The sequence below is a fragment of the Melanostigma gelatinosum genome (assembly GCF_949748355.1).
Source record: "Melanostigma gelatinosum genome assembly, chromosome: 4".
Lineage (NCBI taxonomy): Eukaryota > Metazoa > Chordata > Actinopteri > Perciformes > Zoarcidae > Melanostigma > Melanostigma gelatinosum.
The window spans coordinates 2,179,704-2,207,614 of record NC_136637.1 but is presented as its reverse complement, the minus strand read 5'-3'; the positions used below and the strand labels follow the sequence as shown (position 1 = coordinate 2,207,614).

The window sequence follows — 27,911 nt, the reverse complement described above, 5'->3', positions numbered from 1 at the left end:
CAGCTGTGGTTATTTTAATACCACCTAAATGCTTCATCCGTGAACTGCCCTTGAGCATGGCACTTTAGCCCAAAATGCTACAGTGGAGTGTTGAGTGGCAGTGATAACAGAAGATGTCACAGCTTCTCTCTGCCCTCCCTCTCCTCCAGACTGTAAACTCACCAGCAGAGAAAGAGCCAAGCTGTGTTTCAGAGCCACGCGATGCAAGCCCCACCAGGGTACCTAAAGAAGAAGATGTCAACAATCAAACTTTGATCAGATGTGGGGTTTTGAAGAAGCACTGATTTGTCTGTCTTTTGCCTCTAGCTACCTCGGATGCCGTAGAGAAATACACCTTTGCAGACCTGAATCTGGGAAATGAACGGGTAAGTGAAAGCTAAATGTCGTTGTCTCACTAAATGTATGATCTAATTGTGTCATAGGCCTGATAACTACTTATGTCTGTCCATATAGTGTCCCGAAAATAATTGCAATAAACAATATTATTGTCATTTTAGGACCATTTTATGCCATTGATATAGTGATAATACAATAGCATAATAATGCAAGTACGCCCTTTCAAAGAGCAATGAAATTTAGATTCTTAATGTGAAAACAAAATCAATGTTCTAAATGAATAAAAGATAGATAGACTATAACTCTAGAGCCAAAGCAATAAATATAATCTATTGTCACGCTGTTAACTGAAATGTGCAACGGCTGCATAATGTCCAAGTCCAACCCTACTGTTCACTCTGGCATCATGTGAACAGGAACTATGAGGACCTTTCATGGAACATGTAACCGATGGAGGTCACCTTCATGTATCAAGTATTGGCAAAGTTAGTGAAGGATACCTGTGTGACTACGTCCGGCTTTCAAAACAATGTGTTAACAAAGGAAATATACATACAACTATAAATAATGAATTATATTCACAAAAAGTATCAAATGTAAAAATGCCACTAAATTATGAAGTGTACTTATCTTTATTCTTTTTTTCCGGGTTGATGAGGAAAGAACTAATTCCTGACATCAGCTCTGAACATCTGACTACAGACAGACACAACATCAAGCATTGTTACTGTCTCTGGTAGAGAGTCTCTCATATCTATAGAATCTGTTTGCAGATCATCAGCTCCTCCACACCCTGTGGAGATTTCTTCTTCCGTGGCTGTCGGACCGTAGAGTCTCGGCGAGTGGACGGACCATCGTCCAGGACGTCATCCAGCAGCAAGAGTCAGAGCTCCGTCCCCACCGAGGACATCAGCAGCATCGTCAAGAAGTGTCACGAGCTGGACCTCAACTTGATCATCATCTGGAAGGTACACTCAGCAGAGACAGTGATGATGTGGGGCTCACCTTCTCATACATGGTGGTAGTAGGACATCGTGGTGTGGACCATGCACAGGACAGTTGTGAGATCTTATCAAAAATATGATTCAGAATTCATTTATTCACAATGTCGTAACAAATTGTGTTCAGAATCCTGTGTTGATATTCAAACAGGATTCATATCAAAGCCGTGAAACATATTCATCGTTCTGCTCATATTTGGGTGAACCGAGCAGAGTTCATTAAAGATGTAGCCAGTTTCTCTGAGGAATCCTCAGGGTCTCATATTTAGTTCTCAGCGTAAACTACTCATGCTAAGTGTACGTGAAATTCCAGTGTGTTGTGTGTCTGTAGGCCTATGTGGTGGAGGACAACAAACAGCTGATCCTCGAGGGTCAGCTCCATGTGGCACTGCAGACCATCGGCAAAGAGGCCAGTTCTCTGACTCCCAAAGAGGTACAGTAAGCACACACACACACAGAACCAACCTCACCCTCTCTGTAACCCAGTGGGCATGAGTTAATGGTGAGATAACACGCTTTAGTTATCTAAACTCCAAAACATGGTCCAAGCTCTACATAACATGTACATGTAGTGGTAGCTGTGTTTGAAGTACCGTATGAGAACCATACCAGTCACTCCATTTTCCACAACCAACCCTGGAAATGTTTCACAATAAAAGCTTTGTTAGGAAATGAAGGAGTCTGTCCAATGGCATGCTACGGGGCTTTTAATCTGAAACGGATGCAGGAAGTGTTGAGCTTAACCTCAAAATGCTGTCGCAAAGGATCATAAATTAGGAGGAGGCTTCATACTGAAATATGACAATCTTGTTATTAAATACAGGCCTGTCTCGAATATAATCCTGCTTCAAAAGAACCTCAGGGAGACAGTTTATTCGACTCAGTTGATAGAAACTCATCTCATTTGCAATATATTTGTTGCCACATTTCCACTATTGACTTAAAGGGCCCTTAATTGTGGAATCTAACAATTATACAGAATGATCAGATTTAGACTCCTGATGTGATGCTTAATATGAGCGTGGTTTTATTTTGAAAGCTGATTGGATGAGGCTTTTGTGTTGCAGGAAGCTCAGGAGATGGTGCTGCTCAAGTTTAAATCTGAAGTTCCTACTCCAGTGGCCCTGCCGTCTGCAGAGCTGTCCCAGCTCATCAAAACCAACCTGCACTACCCTGAGACCTACACGCACCCGTTTGTCCTGGAGAGGTGAGACCCGCACAGTAGAGGAGATTTAACATCTTACCCTAAACACGTTGTAAACGCTACTTTGTTCAAAATGTTTCCAGCCCCTGTACAGTACATACTTCTGAATTGCATGGCTGTAACTGAGCAACAATCCGTCAGCGTGTGTTGATGGAGGTAGTGAAGAAGCTCCATGAGGTTCTGTGAGTGAAGCTGCTTCTCTGTCTCTAGTCTCTGTGTGGTGCCGGTCACGCTGACGCTGTCCAACTGCTCCTCGGCTCTAGTGGATGTCCTCATAGACTTAAGGAACAAAAGCAGCAGGTACGTGTCTTTATAGATGATGTCTCATAAAGGTGTGTGTATACACAGTACATTCATGAAGTGACACACTTAACTATGACTTATCTAGAGAGATGTGGGGAAAAGAAGACTGACATGCACAGGTCCAATCCCCATACTTCAACTCGATTGCATCTTCAGACAGTTAACACCCACCTCATCGTTGAAACACTGATCACTGCAGCCACGTCTCCAACACGAGGACTACTTCTGAGGAACATGTCGGTTCCTTCAGCCCGTTGTCTGCGGTTCCATAGCGATCTAGAGCCCTATGGACTGCTGGTGGTCACAGCTGCAGCTCACTTTTCTTTCATCGAAACACATGTTGGGGAAAAATGATCAACCATCTGCAACGACATGTCCTCTGCCGAGAGCAAAGCCTCACTTTTACTTCTAATGTTGAGAAAGAGAAATGGTTTAAGACTGTTGATTCTGGGACATTCAGTCATATCACATTTCATAGACTCGTGTATTTAATAAACGGTACATGAGGAAGGCATGTTGCTGTCTGACAGTGGAAAGATGTTGTCAACAGGACTTGATGGCCAGTTAACTGTGACTTTAACTTTCAGCAGTCTCGTCTAACGTCAGCATATTTTCTAAGCTCTCCCTCCGTCCATTCCTCTTTCAGCCAAGAGTCTCTGGAGGTCCACAGCTCGTTCACCTGGGTGGGTCAGACCCAGTACAAGCTGCAGCTGAAGCCTCAAGAGGTGCTGTGTCTGACCCTGAGAGCCTGTTTCCTCCAGGCCGGAGTCTACAACCTCAACACGCCACGCGTGTTCGCCAAGCCGGCGGAGCAGGGCGCCATGTGTGAGACGAGTCAGCAGGCGGCCAGTCCCGCTCTCATCATCATCAGCAACGCCTGAGTGGAGCATCAGGGAGACCTGGACTCTGAGTCCTCCACACACATGACCATACTTGATCTTCTTGATTTGATACTGGACAGCAGGAAACACAGATGTTTGTACCAATTCATGAAATAGAAAACAATGTTTATAGAGATTGATGAGTTTATGGACCTCGGAACTATTTTAGTTTCATCATCAACACGTCAAAGAGTCTCACTTGCATGTTACGTTCTCTGTGCGAAGCCCTCTAATCCACACACAGGTTAACCCTCCTACCACCCAGCCCTCCATAGCTCCACGGTCTCCGCCCGCCATTACACACACACACACACACACACACACACACACACACACCTTTTGATATCTTCCAAACACAAGGGGGCGTTTGAGATGCTGGTGTGTGTGTGTGTGACAAGAGGGCTCACATCACTGGATTCATCAATTTCTGTGCGTCTGGACTGATGCTACAATTCCAACCTGCAAATATACCGACCTCTGGAGGAATCTCGTGTAAAACACCTGAATGGACCGAGCTGAAGTTTTAAATTCTTTTAACAAGAGCTGATTACATCCTGAATATTGTACCCGTCACCACGCAGCCCTCTTAGCTTCTCCTGAAGACAGACCCCCGTCTCTCTGTGTGATTTCACCCCGTCAATACAACAGGCCACCATGCCCCCCCCCCCCCCCACAACATGTATTTGACCTATTGTGATCGAGCTCTTGAATGCATTGACTTGACAGCTTTTCTGAAAATGATGTATTATATTTATATAACAAATCGGTTGTAAATAGAAAATAAAAATGTAACTAATGATACTGTATGTACTGTGAGACTCTGATATATGAGCAGGGAATTGTGGCATTTTTAGATGTACATATTTTTATGTTCGGACAGCTCCAGGACTTAAGTATATAAATAGAAAACACCCTGCTGTGGGAACAAGTCACACCCAGGACAACCACCAGGTCATGTCCTCTTTATTTCTGAGAATCTACATCACGGAACAAAACTCGCACATTATTGATATTTTACTCCCTGATGTAAATATTTATCGATTTGGCATATTTAAATGTTCATAAAAACTTCTAGGCCAATAATATAAGTGTTCCTCCTGCACAATGTTCACCGGGCGGTGTAAAAAAGGAATTAAATTAAAAGGAATTTAATCCCACTGATGCAAGTACAGTCTTTACAGTGAAGTACACTATTTCATGAAATATTAAATCAATAAAACCCCGTTTGCACAAAACTCAACTCGGCTCCTCAGGTATAAAACCCGTCCGTCCTCTGAGAGCCATCACGCGAGAGAGAAAAAGACTTGAAATTAAACCACCCACATCCGTTCGAAACACCTCCTCTTCCGTTTATCCCGATTCCTATTGGCTAACTTCCAGGAGTGTATTCTGTCTGTCTGCCTTTCTGTCCCTGAGCTCCTAACACATTCAATGACTGTCAGTTATGGTTTAATCCCTTCTATGATAATCCTTCAGTATAAACGTTAAACTTCTGCCACTTTGCAACTTTGGCAAAAGCTTCATGTCTCAAATTCTACTTCTAGCTGCTTATCCTAAAACACTTTATGCTTATCTTAATTATGCATTTCCAAAACACTTATGATTATGACTAATTATGAATTCTTAAATATGAATCATTGAACACTTTTATTATAGCTACTAAACACAGTTCTATGCTCAAATTTCTTACACTAACGAAGAATGAAGAAGTCAAATACACAGAGAATGCTTGTAAGTACACGGGGCTGCCAAGAGCCGAGCACCAGCAGGGAGTATGGAACAGAACACCACTCATTTCAAATCGTATTGTATTTAGGAATTGTAAATGCGCCGACATGACCCTGAACAGTCATGACCCCGCTGCGTACATTCATGCAGAAGAACAAGACGACATACTGTAGGTCAGAGGATGAGCGAAGATCCTAGGTTTTGTTCCTAAAAATGTGCACTCAGCTGGGAAGAAAAGAGAAAGAGGACGCCATTTGCACCATGAAATATAACCACTACACCGTGAAATATAACCACTACACCGTGAAATATAACCACTAAAACGTGATATATAACCACTACACCGTGAAATATAACCACTACACCGTGAAATATAACTACTACACCGTGAAATATAACTACAACATTAAATATAACTACTACAACGTGAAATCACTACACCGTGAAATATAACTACAACGTGAAATATAACTACTACAATGTGAAATAACCACACCGTGAAATATAACCACTACACTGTGAAATATAACCACTAAAACATGATATATAACCACTACACCGTGAAATATAACAACTACACCGTGAAATATAACTACAACATTAAATATAACTACTACAACGTGAAATCACTACACCGTGAAATATAACTACACCGTGAAATATAACTACAACGTGAAATATAACTACTACAACGTGAAATATAACTACACCGTGAAATATAACTACAATGTGAAATATAACTACTACAATGTGAAATAACCACACCGTGAAATATAATCACTACACCGTGAAATATAACAACTACACTGTGAAATATAACTACAACGTGAAATATAACTACTACAACATGAAATAACCACACCGTGAAATATAATCACTACAACGTGAAATATAACCACTGCATCTTGAAATATAACCACTACACCGTGAAATATAACCACTACACCGTGAAATATAACCACTAAAACGTGATATATAACCACTACACCATGAAATATAACCACTACACCGTACAATATAACTACAACGTGAAATATAACAACTACACCGTGAAATATAACTACAACGTGAAATATAACTACTACAACGTGAAATAACCACACCGTGAAATATAATCACTACACCGTGAAATATAACAACTACACCGTGAAATATAACTACAATGTGAAATATAACTACTACAATGTGAAATAACCACACCGTGAAATATAATCACTACAACGTTTAATATAACCACTGCATCTTGAAATATAACCACTACACCGTGAAATATAAACACTACAACATGAAATATAATCACGAAAACAAACCTCGAAGTTTTCATGACTTAATGGCAATTTAGAAAGACAGAAAATTGGACTATCAGGACATTTTTATGGCATTTTACTACATCATATTTAATGCCACACTACACTACACTTGTATGACAGTTTTATAGCATCCAACATCAATATAATTTTTGGAATGCTGTACATTTTTTATATTACTTTTTAATATAATTTATATTTGAAATACTGGTAAACATCTAAATAATCAAGGACACATCCATTAGTTGATGTTGGTTTAACTGGGCTTTTGCTGAGATACACTTCTTTACTTCTGCTTTTTATACGCAGCGCTTTTGGCCTCAGCTTTTTGGATCAAGCGAAACTAAGCACACACCTCCGTGAACCGAGTCAGGCTCTAGGTCTTTCGCCAACCGCCTCTTCAACAACACGAGTAACCAGTGGTGCCGTTTGGTCACGATGGAGAGAGAAATGCCTTCTAGGCATTCTTTTTTTAATTATTATTTTTGTTAGACAGAGGAATTTTTCTAAACAAGTGGATGCAGAATTGAGCAAAAATGCATACATTTTACCGATTTCAGGTCAGAGTTTTGTGTCTACATTTATTTGGGCGTATTGTATGACATCAAGTCAGGACAGGATCCGAGTTGTCACTTTTTAAAATGCAAACAAAGAAAAGATCATCTTTTCTGTTAATTCCCCTCCTTAGAACCTGGTGAGACTTTCACACTTTGGAGGCTTAAAGTTTCATCCCTACTCAGTCTTCTCTGAAGGAAATACCGTCTAAAAGTACAGCCAGTGAACATCTGTTCGAAGTGACTGTGAAGGTTGCTTCTCTCGGGAGTCGAACCTCCAACCCCTGCGTCTCGCCATCAGTTTCGTCTTGAAATGCAAATCTTTATAAGACTGAAGATGTCCAAGGTAAATACAGGTCACTGCAGCTCAGTGAGAAAAACACCTGGTTCAACATTATGTTTCCTGCTTTTGGTTCAAAGGTTAACCTCTGGCGCCATGTTGTGACACAAAGTGAGTTTTCATTTCACTGTAAATGTTTGATGTCTTCATCGAACTGAGTTTTGACGTGATGTGTTTGTGACTCTTCCCCTCTGTCTCCTCTCACAGGGAGAAGATGATCTGCAGGATCCTGCTGCTCTTCATCCTGACCTGCTGTGTCTGTGGTGAGTTTACTTTTGTGTTTTTAAAGCACTACAGCTCTGAAGCATCACTAAACACAGTTTAAAGGCTCTCATGTTAACGCTGTCAGTTCGTCTGCTCCTCACTCTCCCTCTCTGTCTCCTCAACAGGATCATTTGTAGTGAATGTGCCACAGAGCTCCTATCAGGCAGAGGAGAACCACAACATCACTCTGGGATGGATGGTCACCACCAACACTGACCGCTCACTCGACTCCTTAATATCTTCTTTCAACTGTTAACTGTTGTCAGACCCTCAGTCGTGTTTCATGAAGGTGTCGAGGTCCCAGAGTCTGAGGATGAACAGTTTGCAGGACGAGTCCAGTGTGACAAAGACGTCCTCCGAGAAGGACTCAGACTTCATGTGTCCAGACTCAGGACTGCTGACTCAGCTCTGTACCTGTGTGAAGTGCTCACAAGTTATGGGAGCAACTCTGAGAAATGTCACCTCAATGTCACTGGTAAGTTGATTCAGTGGAACTTTCACTGAAGCAGCTTAGTTTAGATAAATACGAACCTGATAGAAAATGGTTTTGGACTTCCACCATCTCTAAACCTCCTCTCAGTTTCTGGGAAATGTGTTAAGACTTCATCTGTTGTTGCTATCTAGTTTTCTTTTCAGTGTGGACAGTGTGAACATGTGTATATCTGCAGATTAACAGATTTGCACGGGGTGCACAGCGCATTGTGCACAAGGCTGTGTCCGGCACACAGCCGGTATAAAACAGCTCCCTGTGTGGGCTACGTAATGCTAACAGGGAGGATCAGGTCTGCTACATTCTGCTCCGGCATTGAGGAAAAGGAGCACACTGGAAGCTGCTGTGCCTTCATAACAACGTTTAGGAAGAAGGAAAGTTACAGAGCGCATGGAAAGAGGCAGTCGTGATTCTGATTAGAAAACCTGGCAGAGATCCACCGAAGCCCACCAGCTACAGACCAACAGCACCAACATCTAATATGTGTAAGATAATGGACCGCATGACAACAGAAAGGTTTTCATATGAGCTTGAGAGGAATGCGTCAGAGTAGTTTTAGGAAGGGAATACATCGTCAGTCATTGCAGTGTTTTTTGACATAGAAAAGGCTGATGACATGATGGAAGGAAGGTTTGCTAATTAAGTTGCACAAAATGGGAATTGGTGGGAGAGTTTACAACTGGGTAAAGCACGGACTGGGTCAGACATGTCAAATCAATACGTGGTTGATAATGTTACACCTCAAGTGTGATTAGTCCGTTACTTTCATAATTATGATAAACGACATATTCTCAGTAGATATGTAGGTCTCCGTTGCTGATGATGGGGCCTTGTGGAAAAAAGGAAGGAACATGGAACATGCAGTCAGAAAAGTAGAAGAAGCAATGGATGAGGTGTGGAGTGGGGTGTGATTGGGGCTTTAGGTTTTCTGTCGAAAAAACACAAACGGTCCTTCTCACCAGGAAAAGAACCAAGGACGGGATGAAGCTCCGGATGTGTGGGAGAGACTTAGAAAGGGATGGAACACGGTGAACATGGGCAGAACAGACCAGGAGAATAGAGGAAACATGCAAAAAAACGTAATACATGTGATGAAATGTGTGACTGTTTGGGAATGGGGAGCCAGTTGGTCAGCATTAAAACCATGTATGTAAGATCTGTGTTGGATTACGGAAGCATAGCATACGGATTAGCAGGCAAATCTCTTACTGGTAAATTGGATGTGATTCAGGCATTAAGAGTATGTGGAGCATTTAAAACACCTGCCCTGCAGGTAGAAATTGGAGAAATGCCGCTGGATTTATGAAAAAAGCAACTGATGGCAAACGCCTGGGCTAACCTACAGGGACACAATGACTCTCACCCTGCAAAAGGAGTGCTGCAGGTGGTCTGGGAGAATGGAGGAGTCAGAGGGATCACTTTGGTCTCGTAGACAATAACATAGCAAGATAATTTAAAGTGTTCGATCGGAGGATAAGCCCCTCTGTAGTTTACCCGGTGATCGCTCCATGCGTGTGTGGCCTGATATCGACGGGTATTTGTTCGAGGTCAAGAGGAAATAAAATGATAATGTTGATTTGGTAAGTGCATATAATGAAAGAATACAGTGATTTTACACAGATTTACACGGATGGTGCTAAGAAACCTGAGACAGGATATGGGACGGCAACACCAGCTAAAGCAATAGGAATCAACAGAAGAACAACTGATGACCTAGTTTACACAGTGGAGGTGCTGGCAGAGCTGCTTTCACTACGATGTTTGGAAAAGGCAAGACAGGAAAAGGTGTTGAGGTGCTCCGACTCATCTTCAGCCCTATAACAAGTTTAAGTCTTTTCATTCAAACAGCCGTCAAGACTTACTGTATGAAGCCCTTCAGTCAGCCACAAGGATAACTCAACAGGGAGGTGAGGTTCAACTCCTGGTTTAGTGCATGTGGGGGTGAGTGGGAATGAGAGGGCGGAGTTGCAAAGAGGGCAGAAAGGAAACATAGATATGCAAATCAGTATCAGTAAGGCAGAGGTCAAGTGTATTATCTGGGAAAAAATCAACCAAATGTGGGACAGAGAAGATAAATTGAGACATTTATATCACATTGAAAAGAGTGTCAAAGTTACCAGGGTAGGAAGTAGGAGCAGGAGAGAGGAAACAGTGTTGACAAGGTTACGGTTGGGCCATTGTGCACGAAACAAATCGCTGAAAGTGATAGAAAACACCAGACAGGGTTGTGAGGGATGTGGAGAAGAGGAGTCAGCTGAGCACGTAGTGGTGAGTTATAAAGCAAGGCAAGTTTATTTGCACATTTCAACAACAAGGTAATTCAAAGTGCTTCACATAAAACCATTAAAAGCATCAAAACATAAGGAAAAGAAAAGGAGATTTAAAAACAATTAAGAACATTCATTGAAACAATAAAAACAGTCATTAAAACAGTAAAACACAGATTAATATATGAATTGAATGTGGTTCAATTAACGGCAGCAGCAAACAGAAAGGTCTTCAATCTTGATTTAAATGAGCTGAGGGTCTCAGCAGACCTGCAGCTTTCTGGGACTTTGTTCCAGATATGTGGAGCAGAAAAACTGAACGCTGCTTCTCCATGTTTAGTTCTGACTCTGGGAACAGAAAGTAGACCGGTCCCAGACGACCTGAGGGGTCGGGATGGTTCATAAGGTAGCAGCAGATCAGAGATGTATTTTGGCCCTAAACCATTCAGTGCTTTGTAGTGAGTATGAGAGGCAGAGAGAGATGATGAGCAATAATGTGAGGGAATCCGGGTGCAGCAATGCTCACTGAAAGGAGTACTGAGCATGGGTGAGAGTCTTAAGGAACACAGGGTTTTTTAGAGCAGGGATTCCCAAAGTGGGGTGCGCGAGCTGCCTCTAGGGGGTGCGCGAGAGGAAAAGTGTAATGGCGGTCTGATGGTGTAATAATATTAAATATTAAAAAAAAATGTAATTTTAATTTAAAAGCTGTCAGGTGGGACATCTGAAGCTATCAGTCGTAAAAGAGGAGAGGGACAGAGAGAGAGAGAGGAATCGGAGGCGAGGGGAACGGAGAGGTGCAGCACAGACAAATCGGGAGCACATCGGCCCATCGCGGAGTCAAGGTGAAAAAAGAGGAAACGAGAGTGAGCATCAGACTGGGAAAAAAAGAGGGAATATGATGAAAAGTATGTGTGTCTGGGCTTCACTTGGATTGGCAACGCAGATTGCCCAAAGCCACAGTGCGTGGTGTGCAGTGAGGTTCTGGCTAACAGTCTGAAGCTCTTATTTACGTTGCCACCTGAACACCAAGCATGCCAGTGCAAGTCAAAAGCCCCTTACATTCTTTATATCGAAATTGGAGGAGTTACAAAACAGCCAAAACAACTGCAGTCTCATTCATGTGTTGGTCTATAAATGACGCACTACGGGCTTCATATCTGGTTACAGAATAGCGAGAAAGGGGCTACCGCACACAATCGCCGAAGACGTGAGCTCACCAGCTGCCAGAGAGATGGTGGAATGTATGATTGGGGAGAAAGAAGCAAAAAAGTTGGACATGATCCCGGTGTCCAACAACACTGTGTCGCGCCGCATCGATGCTTTGTCCGAAGACATCCTGGCTACATTAGTCGCTCATTAATTGTAAATTAAATGTGATAATCTGCCTCTGAGCCTGTGCGTGTGTGCTCGCGATCCGTATTGCTCTTTAAAAGTGACGCCTTGTGTCACTGAAAGTTATTGAAACTTTGTTGCAGTGTTTCAGGGCGTTTTCACACCTTCAGTTCGTTTGCTTTGTTGCAGTTGCTCCTTTGTTCGGTTTGTGTTCACACTGCAACATTTAACAGCGGACTAAATCTTGTAAACAAATGCCACGCGCGAGCAAACAGTTCTCTCGTTAGTCCGATTCTTATGCGGCTATGAAGGCTTAAAAGGCTCTGTTGCTTCTTTTTTTTTTTTTTTTTTAAGGGGGGGGGGGGGGGGGGTGCGCGAACCCGGTCGGGATGTAGAAGGGGGTGCGCGGCCTAAAAAGTTTGGGAACCGCTGTTTTAGAGGATACGATGTCGGGGTGCTTGTCAGAAGTTGGGGTTTTATAGGTCTAGACGTGTAAAACATGGAGGATGAAATATAGGTTGATGTGGTATGTATGGTATCTTTTACATTTTTATTGTTTTTATGTATTACATTTTTTGTTTTGTTTTGTGGGAAAGATTGTAAGTGTATTAGATCAACACTCCGGAGCAGAAGGTGGCGGTAATGCACCAATAAACTGGATGGCAACCACCGTTTAACCAGAAGAAGAAGAAGAAGAAGAAGAAGAAGAAGAAGCGGTAGCCGGCGGAAGTTGCAGGACGCATGCAGCGGCAGGCAGCAACTGTCTCACAGGGAAGAGCTCTTCTTCAAATGTACCTGCAGAGGCTGAAGGTTCGTAGGTTTCGCCGCTTAGTTTTGCTTTCTTCACCGTTGTCTGTTGGGATTTTTGAAATATGTGTAGCCAATTGTGAGGCATGTGTAGCTGACGTTACGTGATGGTTTATAGGTCCCTTGGTTTGACCATAGACTATATAAGAGGGTTTAACTCGGGGCTTTATTCCGTACACTAGTGCAGGGGTTCTTAACCTTTTTGACCTCGGGGCCCAACTTTTCAAGTACAAAGTGTCCCGGGGCCCACTCTGACTATATGCATCAAAAGTGTCAGACAACCTGTAGGTCATACAGAAACAGAGCAGTGGGCCTTTGGAGTCAGTCAACATTTAAGATTTTTGTCCACATAAAATAAAAGAGTATCTTTCAGTATAAATAACTGCCGGTGGCTGTATCTGTACAGGTAAAGGACAGTATAGGGCTGTAACCAGGGGCGGACTGGGGGGAAAAAGTGGCCCGGGAGTTACTGTCAGACCGGCCCACTCAATACATGGCGCGCTGCCCACTCAATGCACGGTTTTTGCAGCAACTCACTCTTTTCTGCAACACCGTCTATGATTTTCTCACTGTTCAGCATCTGCAAAACATCTGTCTGAGTAGCCATCAACATAAAAGCCTCCAGGTGCTGTTGAGAGAGCGAGCTCCTGAGCCTGTTTTTGATATATTTCAGCGTCGAAAAGCTTCGCTCGCATGCTACCTGTGTGACAGAGAGGATAATCAGGAACCTGTATGCAAGGCCTATGATGTGGTATGCATCTGTCAGGAGGTTGTACTGCTTCAGAACTCGGTAGCAACAGATTGGACAGTCCTTGCAAGATGAGCACTTTTTGTAAACCATCTCTGCCTCATCTTCAGCCTCATCTTCAGCATCCTCCGGCCCGGGTTCTGTTGTCTTGGTTGTGTACTCCTCAAATACTGATGCCTTCAGCCTATCCCACTGTCGTGCCAGACGTTTGAGCTCGCTTTGTAACTCGCATAGTCAAATCAACGTAATTAACACAATGACAGCCACAAAGTCATAAGAACCAGTCACATATATTCATATGACAACAAAGCACATCAATCCAGCAGACCTGCAGCGGATCCACGCATTCCACCACACAAGAGCACGAGCCATCAAATATTATTCATAAAAACGTTACTGCAGATGTAAAAAAACAAACGCAGTTTGTCACTTACCAAATTCTTTGTTGACAAAGAATTTAATCCCAGTACATTGTTTCAGTTCCAGTAAGAAGTCCTTCTCGATTCATGGACGCCGTGACAGTCGAGCCGCCCCTGTATTTCGCCGGTCTATGGCGGCCATTCGCACCTCCGCGGCCCCGCCCCGACCGTCGCCCGGCACGAGCGCACGGCGCAGACCGCGGTTATGGAGAAATGTTTTTAAAAGCACCGTAGTGTCCAGCCGTGCTATGGCGTCCTCGGATCGCGAGGAGTAGTATAATGTCAGTCTATACTGTTGATACAGTTTTCACTGATTATTGACTTTCGGTATTAGAGTCAATTGAACGTGTTCTGTGAAGCATATAATATAGTCGGGGCCGGCGATGTCAGAGACCGGCCCAAACCCCGTCGGCCTACCGGGGATTCCCCCGGTATCCCCGATGGCCAGTCCGCCCCTGGCTGTAACTACACTATCAGTGAACAACTGCCTCAAATTTGAAGAAGATTGGACAAAGTATGACCATTCTACAGAGTTTCTTCATGAAGAGATCCAGGCGGAGCTCTAAAAGGACATTTGGAGACCCAAATGGACACATGGTAACCAAATGATATTCTGACACACTAAAGGTGTTTCTCCCTTTATATTTTGATATTATATTATTTTCCTTTTATTATTAGCCTTTGCAAATTGCAAAAACTATGAATATATGGTCGAAGACATGGTGTGTGAGTAGCGGACTTGCTGTGCTTAATGGCTGCGACCGAGCGCACAAACGAGAATGAGAATAGCTCAGTTACGCAAACGTTGGTTGACGGCTTATGGAAGAGGAGGATAAGATGTGTACTATAAGTACTAGCGTTTTCTGAAGGCAGTAGCTCCATGGTAACATCCGCTAGCACGTTGTCGGGTCTGTAATGTGTCTTTTTCCATCGAAATGCTGCAAGATACGACTTGCAGCGGTTATGGCGACTTTGGACAGTGTGTGTGTGTGTGGGCTCCTTTTTGGAGAAACCATAAGAAATGAAAGAAAATCGATGATTTCTTTGCAAAGATGAGGATTTTGGGCATGCTGGGATACCAAACACGGACATGTTTTGTGACGTATTTGCGCAAACAAGCCGTAGGAACGGAAGGGGAGGGGATCGAGGATGCCGGTGTTGAACAGGCAAAACCCTTGTTAAATAAATGAGATGATACAATGTGATGATCACAAAGACATTTATTATCATGTGTATGTAAACCTGCATACACAACAAGAAGCCCAACAGGCTTTCCCACGAGCGTTGGATGTTTCGTCGCTTGGTGTCTCTTTATTTTTGAAGGCTCCAGTGCTTCGTTTGATAGCATTAGCTCACATTCCACACACTGAGCCCTCGGCTCTGCCTCGTTGCCTCCGTTCACAAAGCCGTACTTAAGAAAGTCAGGGTTGTACTTGCGCACACATTTAGACTTTTGGGGGGTATGGCACCACTGTCGTCTTCATTTTTTCTTTTTAATAACTTATCCATAACTTTCGCTACAGGCTAGCGGCTAGCTGAGTGTCTTCTTCTGCTTATTGCAGCTTGTTAAACAACTGACTGACGCATTACCGCCACCAGGTGGTGGGAAGCTGTATTGTAACTGAGCGTCTCATGGATAACAGTAATATCTCTGGTGTCTTCAATTGATAACCTATGCGGTCCCGCGGCCCACAGGTGCAAAACTGAAAGTTTTTCGCGGCCCAAACATGGGCCGCGGCCCTATGGTTAAGAATCACTGCACTAGTGGACTCGGTCAAGCCAGCCTCCACTTCGAAAAACAAGTCCAACCCGCACGTTGTTTTGCGCTACGCGTCTGTACGAGGCATTACGGTAGGAACGGTAAGAACTGACTTCAAACTAAAAGCAAAGTTCGGTGAACGTGATAAGACATGTCCCATTAAATCACAGATAAAATAATGAATACATACATAAATAAATGAATGAATGAATAATTATACATTTTATCAATGTTAACTTGAAAAACTAAAATAATCACCGCATGCAAACTGTATTTGAAGAACAATGTAATAACAATTGTGTGAATACTTAATCAAATATATGAATAAAGAATAGATTTACACAGTGACTTCAAAATGAACACTAAAGTGCTGTACTTGGGATTGAGAGCAGACCACCTCAGATATCATGACATCATGAAAAGTCTTTACTTTAGTTTGACTCACTTTACTAATGTGAACATCTTGATCCCTAACATTTACAAAGACCACGTGACTTCTATTGTATCATGCAAACATCTTAACATAACTAATAACTAGGGGTGTAACGGTTCACAAAACTCACGGTTGGGTTGGGTACGATACAGTGGAGCCACGGTTCGGTACGTTTCGGTACAGTAGAAAACTATAAATGCAGAGAAATGTACTTTATTTTAAATTATATTTATTCATTACAACTAACATCATGAAGTTATTCTTTGACTTTGAACAATGATGGAACTATAACTGAGTGACCCATCTTCTGGGGTGTCTTCTTAGCAACACATAAGCATAAAAAACAGAAACTGCTCCTTAATGTTATGTAGTATTGTTACTTACATCTTGCAAAAGAGATTGTTAATCTCAATGGGACTACCTGGTTAAATAAAGGTTTAAAAAAAATCTATATATTTTTCAAACGTATTCGGTTCGTCATGCGTACGGAACCGTGAGCCTCGTACCGAACGGTTCAATACGCGTACCGTTACACCCGACTAATAATCAATCAAATATGTAAGAAGAAAGACATACAGCTGGCTACGGAATACTATTAGTATATTATAATGTAGAGTGAGATACAATGATATTGCACAGTGTTACTGTATGTAATGCAGCTTGAATGGTATTTTAATAAAAGTAGCCTAATGCATAGAATATAAGTGTATAAATATGTTTATGCTAAAATATTGTGACATGAAGAGAACATGAATAAGATTTAGAAAAGGAGATACAAACTTAAATATGAATCTTGCAGAGTCGTCTTAAATTGTAATTTATTTGAAATGTTTGTTAGATGGGGCCCTTAAAGCTGTACAGTGACTGGCTCTCTAAACCTCTTCACAACAGTTCAAATATGAAGACATTTTGAACATCACAACCTTCCCTTTAATGTTCTCAAACTGTAGAATCTAGTGGAAATTGTAGCTCGCCAATAAAGGCTTTTATGAGTCAAAGATTATTTGATATTTTAGTTGTTGTATAGCTCCCAGTTTTTGTAGAATTGGGTTTCATATAACATGTTTTTTGACTTGATGCATCAAATTTGAAAGATGATTACTTCTCGCCGTCCTCTTCTTTCTATCCAAGCACCCGTACGTAACACTACCACTAGTATGATGTTAAGTTGTGAAGGAGAAAAGCATTTATTAAGAAAAGAATGTTTTGGATTTTTTTCCTAATAAATGACAATTAATCCATTTTCTAAGTAGTTGTGGCTTAATTATCTGTTCATCGATTAATTGAGTAATCTTTGCAGCTTTACTCTGTAAATCAGCACAGGATGTAAAGATGAGCTGGTTTTCACATCACAGAAGCTAATGCACCGTGTGTCTGTGGAGCAGGATGAGCAGCAGTGGGGAACAGATGGCAGCAGTAGGACAGGTTCTGACGGACCCAGGACTCGACCTGAGCCGGCGGTTCAGAGCCTTATTCACCTTGAAGAACCTGGGCGGTAAGACCTCCAACATCTAGTATCAAATCACATTAGTCATTTAGCAGACGCTTTTATCCAAAGCGACTTACAATTCAGATTCTATCACCGTAGGGCTGGGCGGTATGACCAAAATGCATATCGCGGTATTTTGTAAGATTCTGGCGGTTTCACGGTATATCACGGTATGTCTTTTTTCGCGTTAAAGCATTAATTAATTATTGACGAAAAGAAACGGCCGGCCAGCGAGCGGTGAACAGCTGTTTGTGTGGCGTGTCTTCCGTTCCGTCACTGAAGAAAAGGTTTCCCTGAAAATGCACACTCCGGTACAGTAGGTGGCGGTATGCACCTATGCAAGTTGGTAGCGATCGCCAATGGAATTTAAAGAAGAAGCCCCTCCATGTACAGCTTCTCATCACCCTCTATGTACATTTATAATAAATACCACACATATTACGGTAATCAGCGTTGCATATGTGTCTGACCTAAATACCTTTTGTTGTTCAGTCTGTTCATCCTGCATCGCTCTGTTCTGTTCTTCAATGTAACGTTACTGCCGCGACAGAGCCTCTCACAGCTGTTAGCGAGCTTTACCCAGCATGCAGTTCGGTGGAGAAATTTTATAAATGTACAATTATTCGTGCTACAAATAGTTTGTGTCACAAACTGTTGTCGTGGTGTTTTGCCTGTTAAAGAGCGTTAGTTGTGGGTTGTTCATTGTTGTAATAACGCTATGACCATGACTAGGGCTCCCTCTCAATACAGCTAAGAGAACTAGCTCTGACTGTAGCGCTCCCAGCTGAGAACAATATATTTTGCTGCCTGTTGAAGAGCAACAGAAGTTGTTTCAACTGTGCGGTGTGACGGTATATGAAAAATTCATATCGTACGGGAAATTAAAACCGGTCTACCACCCAGCCCTACTACACAGCTACGGGAGTGTTTTGGGGGTTTAGTGTCTTGCTCAAGGACACATCAACATGCGACTAGCGGAGCCCGGGATCGAACCGCCGATCCTCTGGTTGAAGGACGCCAATTGTATTGAATGAGGACATGAAGATTGTTTTGAGATGCAGATGTCTCAGAAGTTTATTCCACAGATTAAAGGAAGAATTGACTGTTTTGTCCTTTGGGTGGCGAGCCCTTCTGTTGAGTTCCACACAATGGTCTCGCTGTGTGAAATGGATACTATGGCTTAGGGGTACACTATTATCATCATACTTCAGTCACTCTGCCATATTACTGCCATTTTAACCCTTTTGCGATATGAGTATTGCGATATGAGTATTGCGAGGCCCACATTGAACGATTATGACCAAGTTTTGAAGCGTTATTCAGCCGCGTTCCTGACAAGCTACCATGACGCAAGGAGAGCTCCGTCTCAGGCACATTTAGTTGTTTTGTTTTTACCCCCATCACAGAAACAAGCCGTCTCGGTGATGCAGCTGTTTTTCAGCTCCCACTTGAGGGTTCTGGGATGGGTTGTTGTGAGGCACCGGCTGTTCCTTTGGTCTGTCGTCTCTAGTGGGGTAACGGACCGTTATGGATCCGTGATCCGGATGGATCTCTCCTTGTTGTTCGGCACGCATGTGAACCGTGGATTAATTACACAGTTTAACCATGACTGTGTGAAATAAAAGCAGCAAAGCAGCCCCAGACCATCACACTACCACCACCATGTGTGACTGTTGGTATGATGTTGTTTTTATGAAATGCTGTGTTAGTTTTATGCCAGATGTGACGGGACGCACACCTTCCAAAAAGTTCAACTTTTGTCTCGTCAGTCCTCAGAATATTTGCCCAAAAGTCTTCAAGATGTTTTTTGGTAATTGTGAGACGAGCCTTTGTGTTCCTTTTGGTCAGCGGCAGCTTCGGCCTTGGAGCTCTCCCATGGAGGCCATTGCTGCCCCGTCTCTCTTATTGTTGAATCATGAACTCTGACCTTAGCTGAGGCAGGTGAGGCCTGCAGTTCTTTCGATGATGTTCTGGGGTCTCTTATGACCTCCTGGATAAGTCGTCCATGTGTTCTTGGAGTCATGTTGGTCGGCCGGCCCTCCTGGGAAGGTTCACCACTGTTCCAAGTCTTCTCCAGTTGTGGGTGATGGCTCTCATCGTGGTTCGCTGGAGTCCCAAAGCCTTAGAAATGTCTTTGCAACCCGTTCAGACTGATACATGTCCGTTACTTTGTTTCTCATCTGTTCTTGAGTTTCTTTGGGTCGCAGCATGATGTGTTGCTGTTTGAGATCTTTAGCCTCCTTCACTTTGTCAGACGGCTTCTATTGAAGAGATGTATTGATTCAGCAGGTCTGGCAGTAGTCAGGCCTGCTGTGGTTAGGGAACTTGAACTCCGCTTTCCAAAAAATGTGGTTAATCACAGTTCAGTCATGATTTATCAAGGGGGGGGGGGGGCATTACTGTTTCACAAAGGGCCAGGTAGGCTTGGATAGCTTTTTCCCTTAATACATGAAATCATCATTTAAAAACTGCATTTTGTATTTACTCTGGTTATCTTCGTCTAATATTAAAATGAGTTTGATCTGAAACATTTCAGTGTGACAAATATGCAACACAATAAGAAACCAGGAAGGGGGCACTGTGTACATAGATCTATTGAAGAGGAACTCTGTGTGATGTATGTGAACTGATTGATGCTCTAACGTGGGTCAGGTGCTGAAGCTGTAGAATGGATCAGTAAAGCCTTCACCGATGAGTCTGCCCTGCTGAAGCACGAGCTGGCTTACTGCCTCGGACAGATGCAGGACAGACGGGCCATACCCGCTTTAACAGCTGTTCTCAAAGACGCACAGCAAGAGCCCATGGTCAGGCATGAAGCAGGTAAGCATTGCACTCATGAACTGCCAAACACATGTTGGTGCGGCACTAAAGGCACACATGCGTGTGCCTTTTGCAATACCCCTACCAGACACACGAGTCCTTTCATTTGCCTCTTTTTCTATCAACCCACACATGTATGTGCATGCTTGTGATTCTTCACACAGCACACAAACGGGCTGTTATTTATTCAAAGATCTGTCAGCATGGTTGGGGATGGTACCATCTCTCCTTCACACAGCTCAGGCACACACCTATGCACACGCCTACATTACCAACGGTGGACTCTCGTGCTTTTCTAACCAAGTGTGGACTTGGGTTATTTACTTTTAATGTAATAAAATGTGCTTTTTAATTCAAAAATAAATAAATTGCTGACCCCCCCCCCCCCCCCACACACCTTCAAATGACCTTCCTGACACAAGGCAAGTTTATTTGTATGTTACATTTCAACAACAAGGTAATTCAAAGTGCTTCACATAAAACCATTAAAAGCATCAAAACATAAGGCAAAAGAAAAGGAGATTTAAAACAATTAAAGAAACAGTGTAAGAAATAAAATGCAGAAATGCAGGAAATTGATTAATATATGAATTGAATGTGGTTCAATTAAAGGCAGCAGCAAACAGAAAGTCTTCAATCTTGATTTAAAGGAGCTGAGGGTCTCAGCAGACCTGCAGCTTTCTGGGACTTTGTTCCAGATATGTGGAGCAGAAAAACTGAACGCTGCTTCTCCATGTTTAGTTCTGACTCTGGGAACAGGAAGTAGACCGGTCCCAGACGACCTGAGGGGTCGGGATGGTTCATAAGGTAGCAGCAGATCAGAGATGTATTTTGGCCCTAAACCATTCAGTGCTTTGTAAACCAACAGCAGGATTTTAAAGTCAATTCTTTGTTGGACAGGAAGCCAGTGCAAAGACCTCAGAACTGGAGTGATGTGGTCCACCCTCCTGGTCTTAGTGAGGACTCGAGCTGCAGCGTTGTGATTGACTTGTTACAGAGACCTGTAAACACACCGTTACAGTAGTCCAGTCTGCTGAAGATAAATGCAGAAGGCAACGATCAGTATGTAGAATGTGTGTAACAGCATCTCGTTGTATAGATCATGCGTTTACTCCTCAGTGATGCACAGGATACAGATCCTTAAGTTTGAGAACTAGAAGCATCCGTATGTGTGGCCGTCTGACGCTGTGACTCTGTCTTCCTGTAGGGGAGGCTCTGGGAGCGATCGGTGATCCTGTGGTTCTGGACCTACTGAAAGAGTACAGTCAGGATCCTGTCATCGAGGTAGGAACACAGCTAGCGAGGCAGTGGTACCAGGCACGTGATCACATCCTCATCAATCCTGCATGAAGTCATTATGCAAAGAAGACGAGAATCCTGGCTGATGTGTGTGAAGCTGGATTCATTTAAACTTGTGTACTATGACAGTATTGATGAAATGTAGTAGAAGTAAATAAACACAACGGAGTTCCCAGAAACACTTTGAGGCACACTTATGGAAGCAAACGTGTGTGTTGGTGCTGAACGCTTTGTTTTGCACACTTTCCATAAGTCTGCATTTCTGGAGATTTCGCCTGAGAGTTACCCACAATTCATAGGGCTGTGATGTACGGCAAAACCAAAGGTAAGCTAGAGGATGATTGTGACAGCATTTTCACCTCAAACCAAACAATCAATCCATTAATTGAGAAAATAATCTGCACATGAATCAATAATGGAAAGAAATGATTCATTAATGGTTGAAAATGAGCTCCACCTCAGCAAAGTGCTGCTTCCACAGTGATGCCTGAATAGTAATAATCCAATGAGGGTGTTATAAACCCTGAAAAACAGCGATCACAGTTTGTCTATGTGAACTGTATCTGTCCCTAATGCATGATCAGAGAACAGTTTAACGGTCACAGGGTACATTTGATATACTTCCTCCAGCCCTGCCAAGACCACTCGGTGTACAATGACTATCTGTCACTTCATATCCTTATGTCTCTTCCAAAAGGTACTATACAGTGTTATGATGTAATGAAATGTAATCTTGTAAAATACATTTTTTGGCGAGATACTTGAATGGTAAAGTCTGTTGAAGACGCTTCACAGCAGTTTGAAACAGATGATAGAGAGATAATTATGAGCCGTTGAACACAAGCTATAAGCATCATCACGAGGTCACTACTCCTCATTGTACGACCCAATTTGCTACATAGGAAAGAGAAGGATATTATTTCTAGAGGGTGGAGCCTCACAGCCAGAGGAGCGAAGCTGTTCTGAGGTCTGCTGGTTCAGCAGCTGCTTCTTCTGGATCTCTTTCCAGACGGCAGCAGGTGAACAGGTTGAGGCTAGCTGGGTTTTGTCTGTTATTATCCCTTTAGCTCTTCTCAGGCCCCTGTTCTCATCTACATCACTGATGCTCAGTAGATGGCACCAGTGATGTTCTGGTTGTAATCCCTGCTGTAGAGCCTCCTGTCCTGTGCCTTAAACATCCCATAACAGTGTGTAATGTTTGCAGTCAGGATGCTTTCTATTGCTCCTCTGTAAAAGCTGTTTATGAGCCGTCTTCACCAGGCTGGAGATGTGTGAGGACCACGTCAGGTTGTTTGTGATGCTGATGACCAGGAAGTTAAAGCTGCTAACTTGCTCCATTCATGGAGACAGGGGTGTGCGTCTCCTCCTCCTCTTTTCTAACATCAACAGTCAGCTCCTTGGTTTTCCTGATGTTGAGCAGCAGGTTGTTCTCTGAGCTCCACTCTGCACGGTTGTTGATTTCCTCTCTATATGAAGTCTCATTGTTTGTAATATGATAGTAGTGTCATCTGTGAACTTCACAGCAGAGTTCTGTTGTAATTAAAACTGCTAATTCCAAGATTCTTTTTTAATCAAATCCCATCTTTTATTTTTCTGAGCCTAACCCTAGAGCTACAAACATAACATTAAGGATCTTTGACGTTTACACTGATGTCAGAGCAGTGGAAGTGATTCTTGGATCAGTGGTAAAAAGAACTTGTCTGGAGCCTTTCACCAGCTGTTATAACGCAACAGAAGTGATCTGTATCGCCAAGATAGACCCTGAAAGATCAGCTCTGGATCGGAGCATGTCTAAGTTATATTTGCTCTTTTTCCTTTAGTGCTGATCAGATCCAATCCGTTACTCAGAATACTGGTACGATCCCAACTGTGAGTTCTATGATCCGCTGCACTCCTAACCAGTCGTACTCCGGACAAACTCGGCTTCTGATGGAATTTGTTTTTGCCCCAAATCACAATTTTGTTGTACAAACAATTCAGTGTGTTGCCATGACATTAATATCACCAAATGCATATAATCACATGTATTTCTTTCATGCCTTCACAAACATAATTAGTTCGCTTCAGTCTTGGTTCTCCGTGTCAATAAAACCACATGTCTGAAATGTGCAAACAACCCTGAGTGTTTCTATCTGCCCCCTCAGGTTGCAGAGACGTGTCAGCTGGCTGTCCGTCGGCTGGAGTGGCTGCAGATTAGAGGAGAGAAGCAGTTGGATGACGGAAGCACAGATGAGAACCCCTACCACTCTGTAGACCCAGCCCCTCCAGCTGTGAGGAAGAGCGTGTCGGAGCTCCGCTCGGTCCTTCTGGATGAGAGTCTGCCGCTCTTTGAACGTTACCGTGCCATGTTTGCCCTGCGTAACCTGGGCAGCGAGACCGCTGTGCTGGCACTGGCAGACGGTAGGAGAGAGTTCACTGCTTCATTCATGCATCACTGTGATCACAACGCTTTACTTCTGGTCCTTTTCATGTCAACCTCAGTTTTAAGCTTGAGTTGAAACATCATCAGTCTGTGAATCTCTTTTAATATGAGTGGGTAGTTTGTTCACGACTGACAGTTTAGCCTGTCACCACTTCAAGGAACTCACTTTTCAGTGTATGATCGGCTAGTTAAAGTCATGACAGAAAGGATGTGGAAGGTAACGTACTGGAGAGTAGTGGGAATCTCTCGGCACCTCATGATTCCATTCAGAGGAATAACACGTCTTCATGCATTAACATATTTCTTTTTCTCACCAACAATCTGCTATTTTTAAAAACACTGCATATTTGTAATGATTCATAATATCAATCAATATATCAATATTAGTAACTAATAGAAGAGATGTGTCAACTGGAGTGTTGCAAAGTGTCTGACACTCCGTAACGTACCGGACTACACAAAGCTAGCTGACGGAGATAAAGAGCCATGTTCTTCAGACACGCCCCCTCGAGAGTCTCACCAGCGAGGATTTGGCATTTCTGCTTTTTTGCTGGATTGAAAACGTACCGTGGCGCCACTCTGTCGTATTGAACAGAGACTTTTGTGAACTCTCCCACCCCTACAAGCAGGTGCTAAGTAACAACAAAGATATTTACTGTAAAGTCAGTTCAAACCATGTAAAGATAAAGCTTTAGAGGAAGGGAATGTGCTGGGCTGATGTATGTGAGTTTTCTGTGTGCACACTGATGGCATTGGAAAAGCCTTTATGTCATGCATGCCTCTCTTTATTAACGCGTTTGTCTCCAGGCCTGCAGTGCTCCAGTGCTCTGTTCCGCCATGAGATCGGCTATGTCCTGGGTCAGATGCAGCATCCGGCATCGGTCCCAGCCCTGTGTGCAGCTCTGGAGTGTTCGAGTGAGAGCCCTATGGTCCGACACGAGGCGGCAGAGGCTCTTGGGTCCATCGGCAAAGAGAAGTGTCTGGCTGTGCTGCAACAACACCTTGGAGACGGAGAACGTATCGTCAAGGAGAGCTGCGAGGTCGCGCTAGATATGCTGGAGTACGAAAACAGTGAGCAGTTCCAGTATGCAGATGGGTTGGTCAGCTTAGAGAGTTAAAGGTCTGTTACACCTGAGGGCTGCTTTCACTCCAATCGCTTTTTTTAACCAATTTAGTACTCTCTGTGCTATTGTATTTCCTGATACAGCAAATAAGGCTGCTGTAAAACTGTTGTCCTGTGGGATGAACGGTCACAGTATGAGAGATACTCTGCACATACAATCAAAAATATAACCCGAAAAGCCCATCAGATCCATACCAGCTGGTGGGTTTCAGTGGGTGTTGCTGTGTAGGGGGCAGGCAGGAGAGGGTCCTTTGTGTCTTCACTGCTACCATTTGAAATGTTGTGGAAGCTGCAGCGCCTCATTCTGCAGCTATGGGCTGAAGGTGGAAGACCTGACGGATTGAAGTCTTGTTTTTGTTCTTTCTTTTGTTTTTGTCAGGGAGCTGCATGTGAACATCCAGTCCAACAGAACGGACATGAGACAGAGCGAGATGCACTTGTTCTAAATGCATACATTGGTTGTGATCCAGGCTGCATTACAGTTGATCAGGCTTCATGTCAGCGCCATAGAACAAGAATGAGAGTAGTATGGACATTTTCATTCAAATCAACAGCAGGATTCACAGTGGCGGCCATTTTTAATGTGTACCTTTACCATTGCGAGGTACTGTCACTGCTGTAGCGGGCTAACTATGTTCAAAGTACAGGGCTTTGCTTTCGAGCTTGTCAAACGACCACGGCAAACACTTGAATGTTCGTTCTACTCTCATTCTATTTCTACAGTCATAGAATTAACACAAGCCAAGGCTTCTCTGTCGTGGATTTCAAGTATGTTAGGAAGTGCACGTACCTTGTTGTTGGGAAAGTTCGTTCCAAACTAAACTGCTCCAGATATAAACAATGTGGAATTGTAGTAAAAGTTAAATCTAGATGACTGCAGAACACAGGTCTTGATTTGAATGTTGTATCTAAGTGTCTACTTTATGGAAATTAAATGATGCTGTGTACATTTGTTTTATTGTTGGTTCCATTTATTTCCTGAGTCCTATTGCTGTCTTGAAGTTCGCTGAGCAGCAATGTGTCTATCTTTACATGTTCATCTGTACATTGATGCTTGTTCTACCTGGATTAACTGACTATTGTTAAAGTCCCAGTGACACTAGAGTTGGAGTGTCTTTAGCTTCTGTGCTGTGCCACATTCCCCAGTGTTTGAGTGGTGTACAGTTACAAGAGGCATTCAAATCAAATCCTTTGCATTTGATTGGATGGCTAAAGTGGGCAGGCTTATAGTTGAATCCAGTACGGACCGACTGTGGGTCCACATCGCCTCCTTTGTCAGATGTTTTCACGATATTTGAACAATATGAACGAGGATGTGATCTAAATGTGAAAGCAAAAGGGTTAAAAAGGAATTTTCATCTTATCGCCACTTAAAGGTTTTTGTAATTGTACCACTAACTACCTGTTGAGCCTTTGGATGACAATGCACCTAATGAAACAGTATTTCATTTGCACTACGGCTCTAAAGAGGATAGCTACCTGCCTTTTCATCTTTGTGCCACAGCAAATCCATCTCTGCAATACACATAATACAGTCGGGCCCGATACATTACATAATATATTATATATTTTGCTGAGGCAGAACAACTCAGCTGTCAAACATTTATGAACTTGAATATAGGTTGACTGTTGAGCATAAATATCAGACTTGGACATCAGAACACTGACTTTGCCCACAAGCATGTTTGGTAATCCATCTTTGCTGCTTGTGTTTAAACGATTTTAACAATCCAACTGAAGAACCCAACCCAGTGTTGCCAACTCATCAACTCTAATGAAGCGAGCAGCACGAGCTCCAAAAGTTGTTAAATCCAGCAAAAATGTCAGCGTCTGCAACACTGACAGCCCTTCAGGCCTCCCTCCTGAAAAGCCACTCCCCCGTTATTATCATCATGAACATGAACACATAATGAATGGAAACAACCAACACGGCTATTGTTGGAAATCACAGCTGTTAGGATAGTAGCTTGTGGAAAGATTTTTGGAAGATTACCAACTGTACTGTTAGAATTTAAGATGAACTTCTTTTGTCAAAATGAAAAAAGTCAACACGATGAAGGTCATGTCTATAATGCATCAAACACATTGATAAGACATAATGCACATTAAAGCTTAATCAAACTTCATGAAAACTTCTAACAAGGTTTATAAAGTGTCGTAAGTGGTGGATATTATGCATTAATTCAACATGCATCATGCTTTATACCTTCATGCCACAATGACAAGTGTTTGAAAGAAGGCACGGCCAGTTTATTTGTGTAGCACATTTCAACAAGGTAATTCAAAGTGCTTCACATAAAACCATTAAAAGCATCAAAACATAAGGCAAAAGAAAAGGAGATTTAAAAACAATGAAGAACATTGATATGAACATTAAAAACACTCATTAAATCAGAAAGCAGTGTAAGAAATAAATACAGCAGTGAAATGCAGGAACTTGATTTTTATCCTTGAATCTGGTTCAATTAAAGTGCAAAGACCTCAGAACTGGAGTGATGTGATCCACCCTCCTGGTCTTAGTGAGGACTCGAGCTGCAGCGTTCTGACAGACTTTTTACAGAGACCTGTAAACACACCGTTACAGT

At 42.8% G+C, this 27,911-nt stretch overlaps 2 protein-coding genes across 3 annotated transcripts in view; both read left to right on the top strand.

Annotated features, from left to right (window-relative positions):
- The window catches only part of trappc8 (trafficking protein particle complex subunit 8), a 29,689-nt gene extending 25,189 nt beyond the window's left edge, over window positions 1-4,500 (top strand). For both annotated transcript variants that reach the window (XM_079267911.1, XM_079267910.1), the window contains 7 exons: window positions 150-218; window positions 307-365; window positions 1,110-1,304; window positions 1,669-1,770; window positions 2,405-2,544; window positions 2,752-2,841; window positions 3,491-4,500. In XM_079267911.1, the coding sequence (XP_079124037.1) occupies window positions 150-218; window positions 307-365; window positions 1,110-1,304; window positions 1,669-1,770; window positions 2,405-2,544; window positions 2,752-2,841; window positions 3,491-3,725 (890 nt within the window). In that variant the 3' untranslated portion in view covers window positions 3,726-4,500. The remainder of the gene's footprint in view (window positions 1-149; window positions 219-306; window positions 366-1,109; window positions 1,305-1,668; window positions 1,771-2,404; window positions 2,545-2,751; window positions 2,842-3,490) is intronic.
- An 8,207-nt stretch (window positions 4,501-12,707) lies between these two features.
- Window positions 12,708-26,262, top strand: dohh (deoxyhypusine hydroxylase/monooxygenase). The gene is made up of 6 exons (XM_079266897.1): window positions 12,708-12,817; window positions 17,559-17,668; window positions 20,315-20,482; window positions 21,690-21,766; window positions 23,926-24,181; window positions 25,011-26,262. The coding sequence occupies exons 2-6, from the start codon at window positions 17,560-17,562 to the stop codon at window positions 25,319-25,321; spliced, it is 921 nt and encodes a 306-aa protein (XP_079123023.1). The 5' UTR covers window positions 12,708-12,817; window position 17,559; the 3' UTR covers window positions 25,322-26,262.
- The last annotated feature ends 1,649 nt before the right edge of the window (window positions 26,263-27,911 follow it).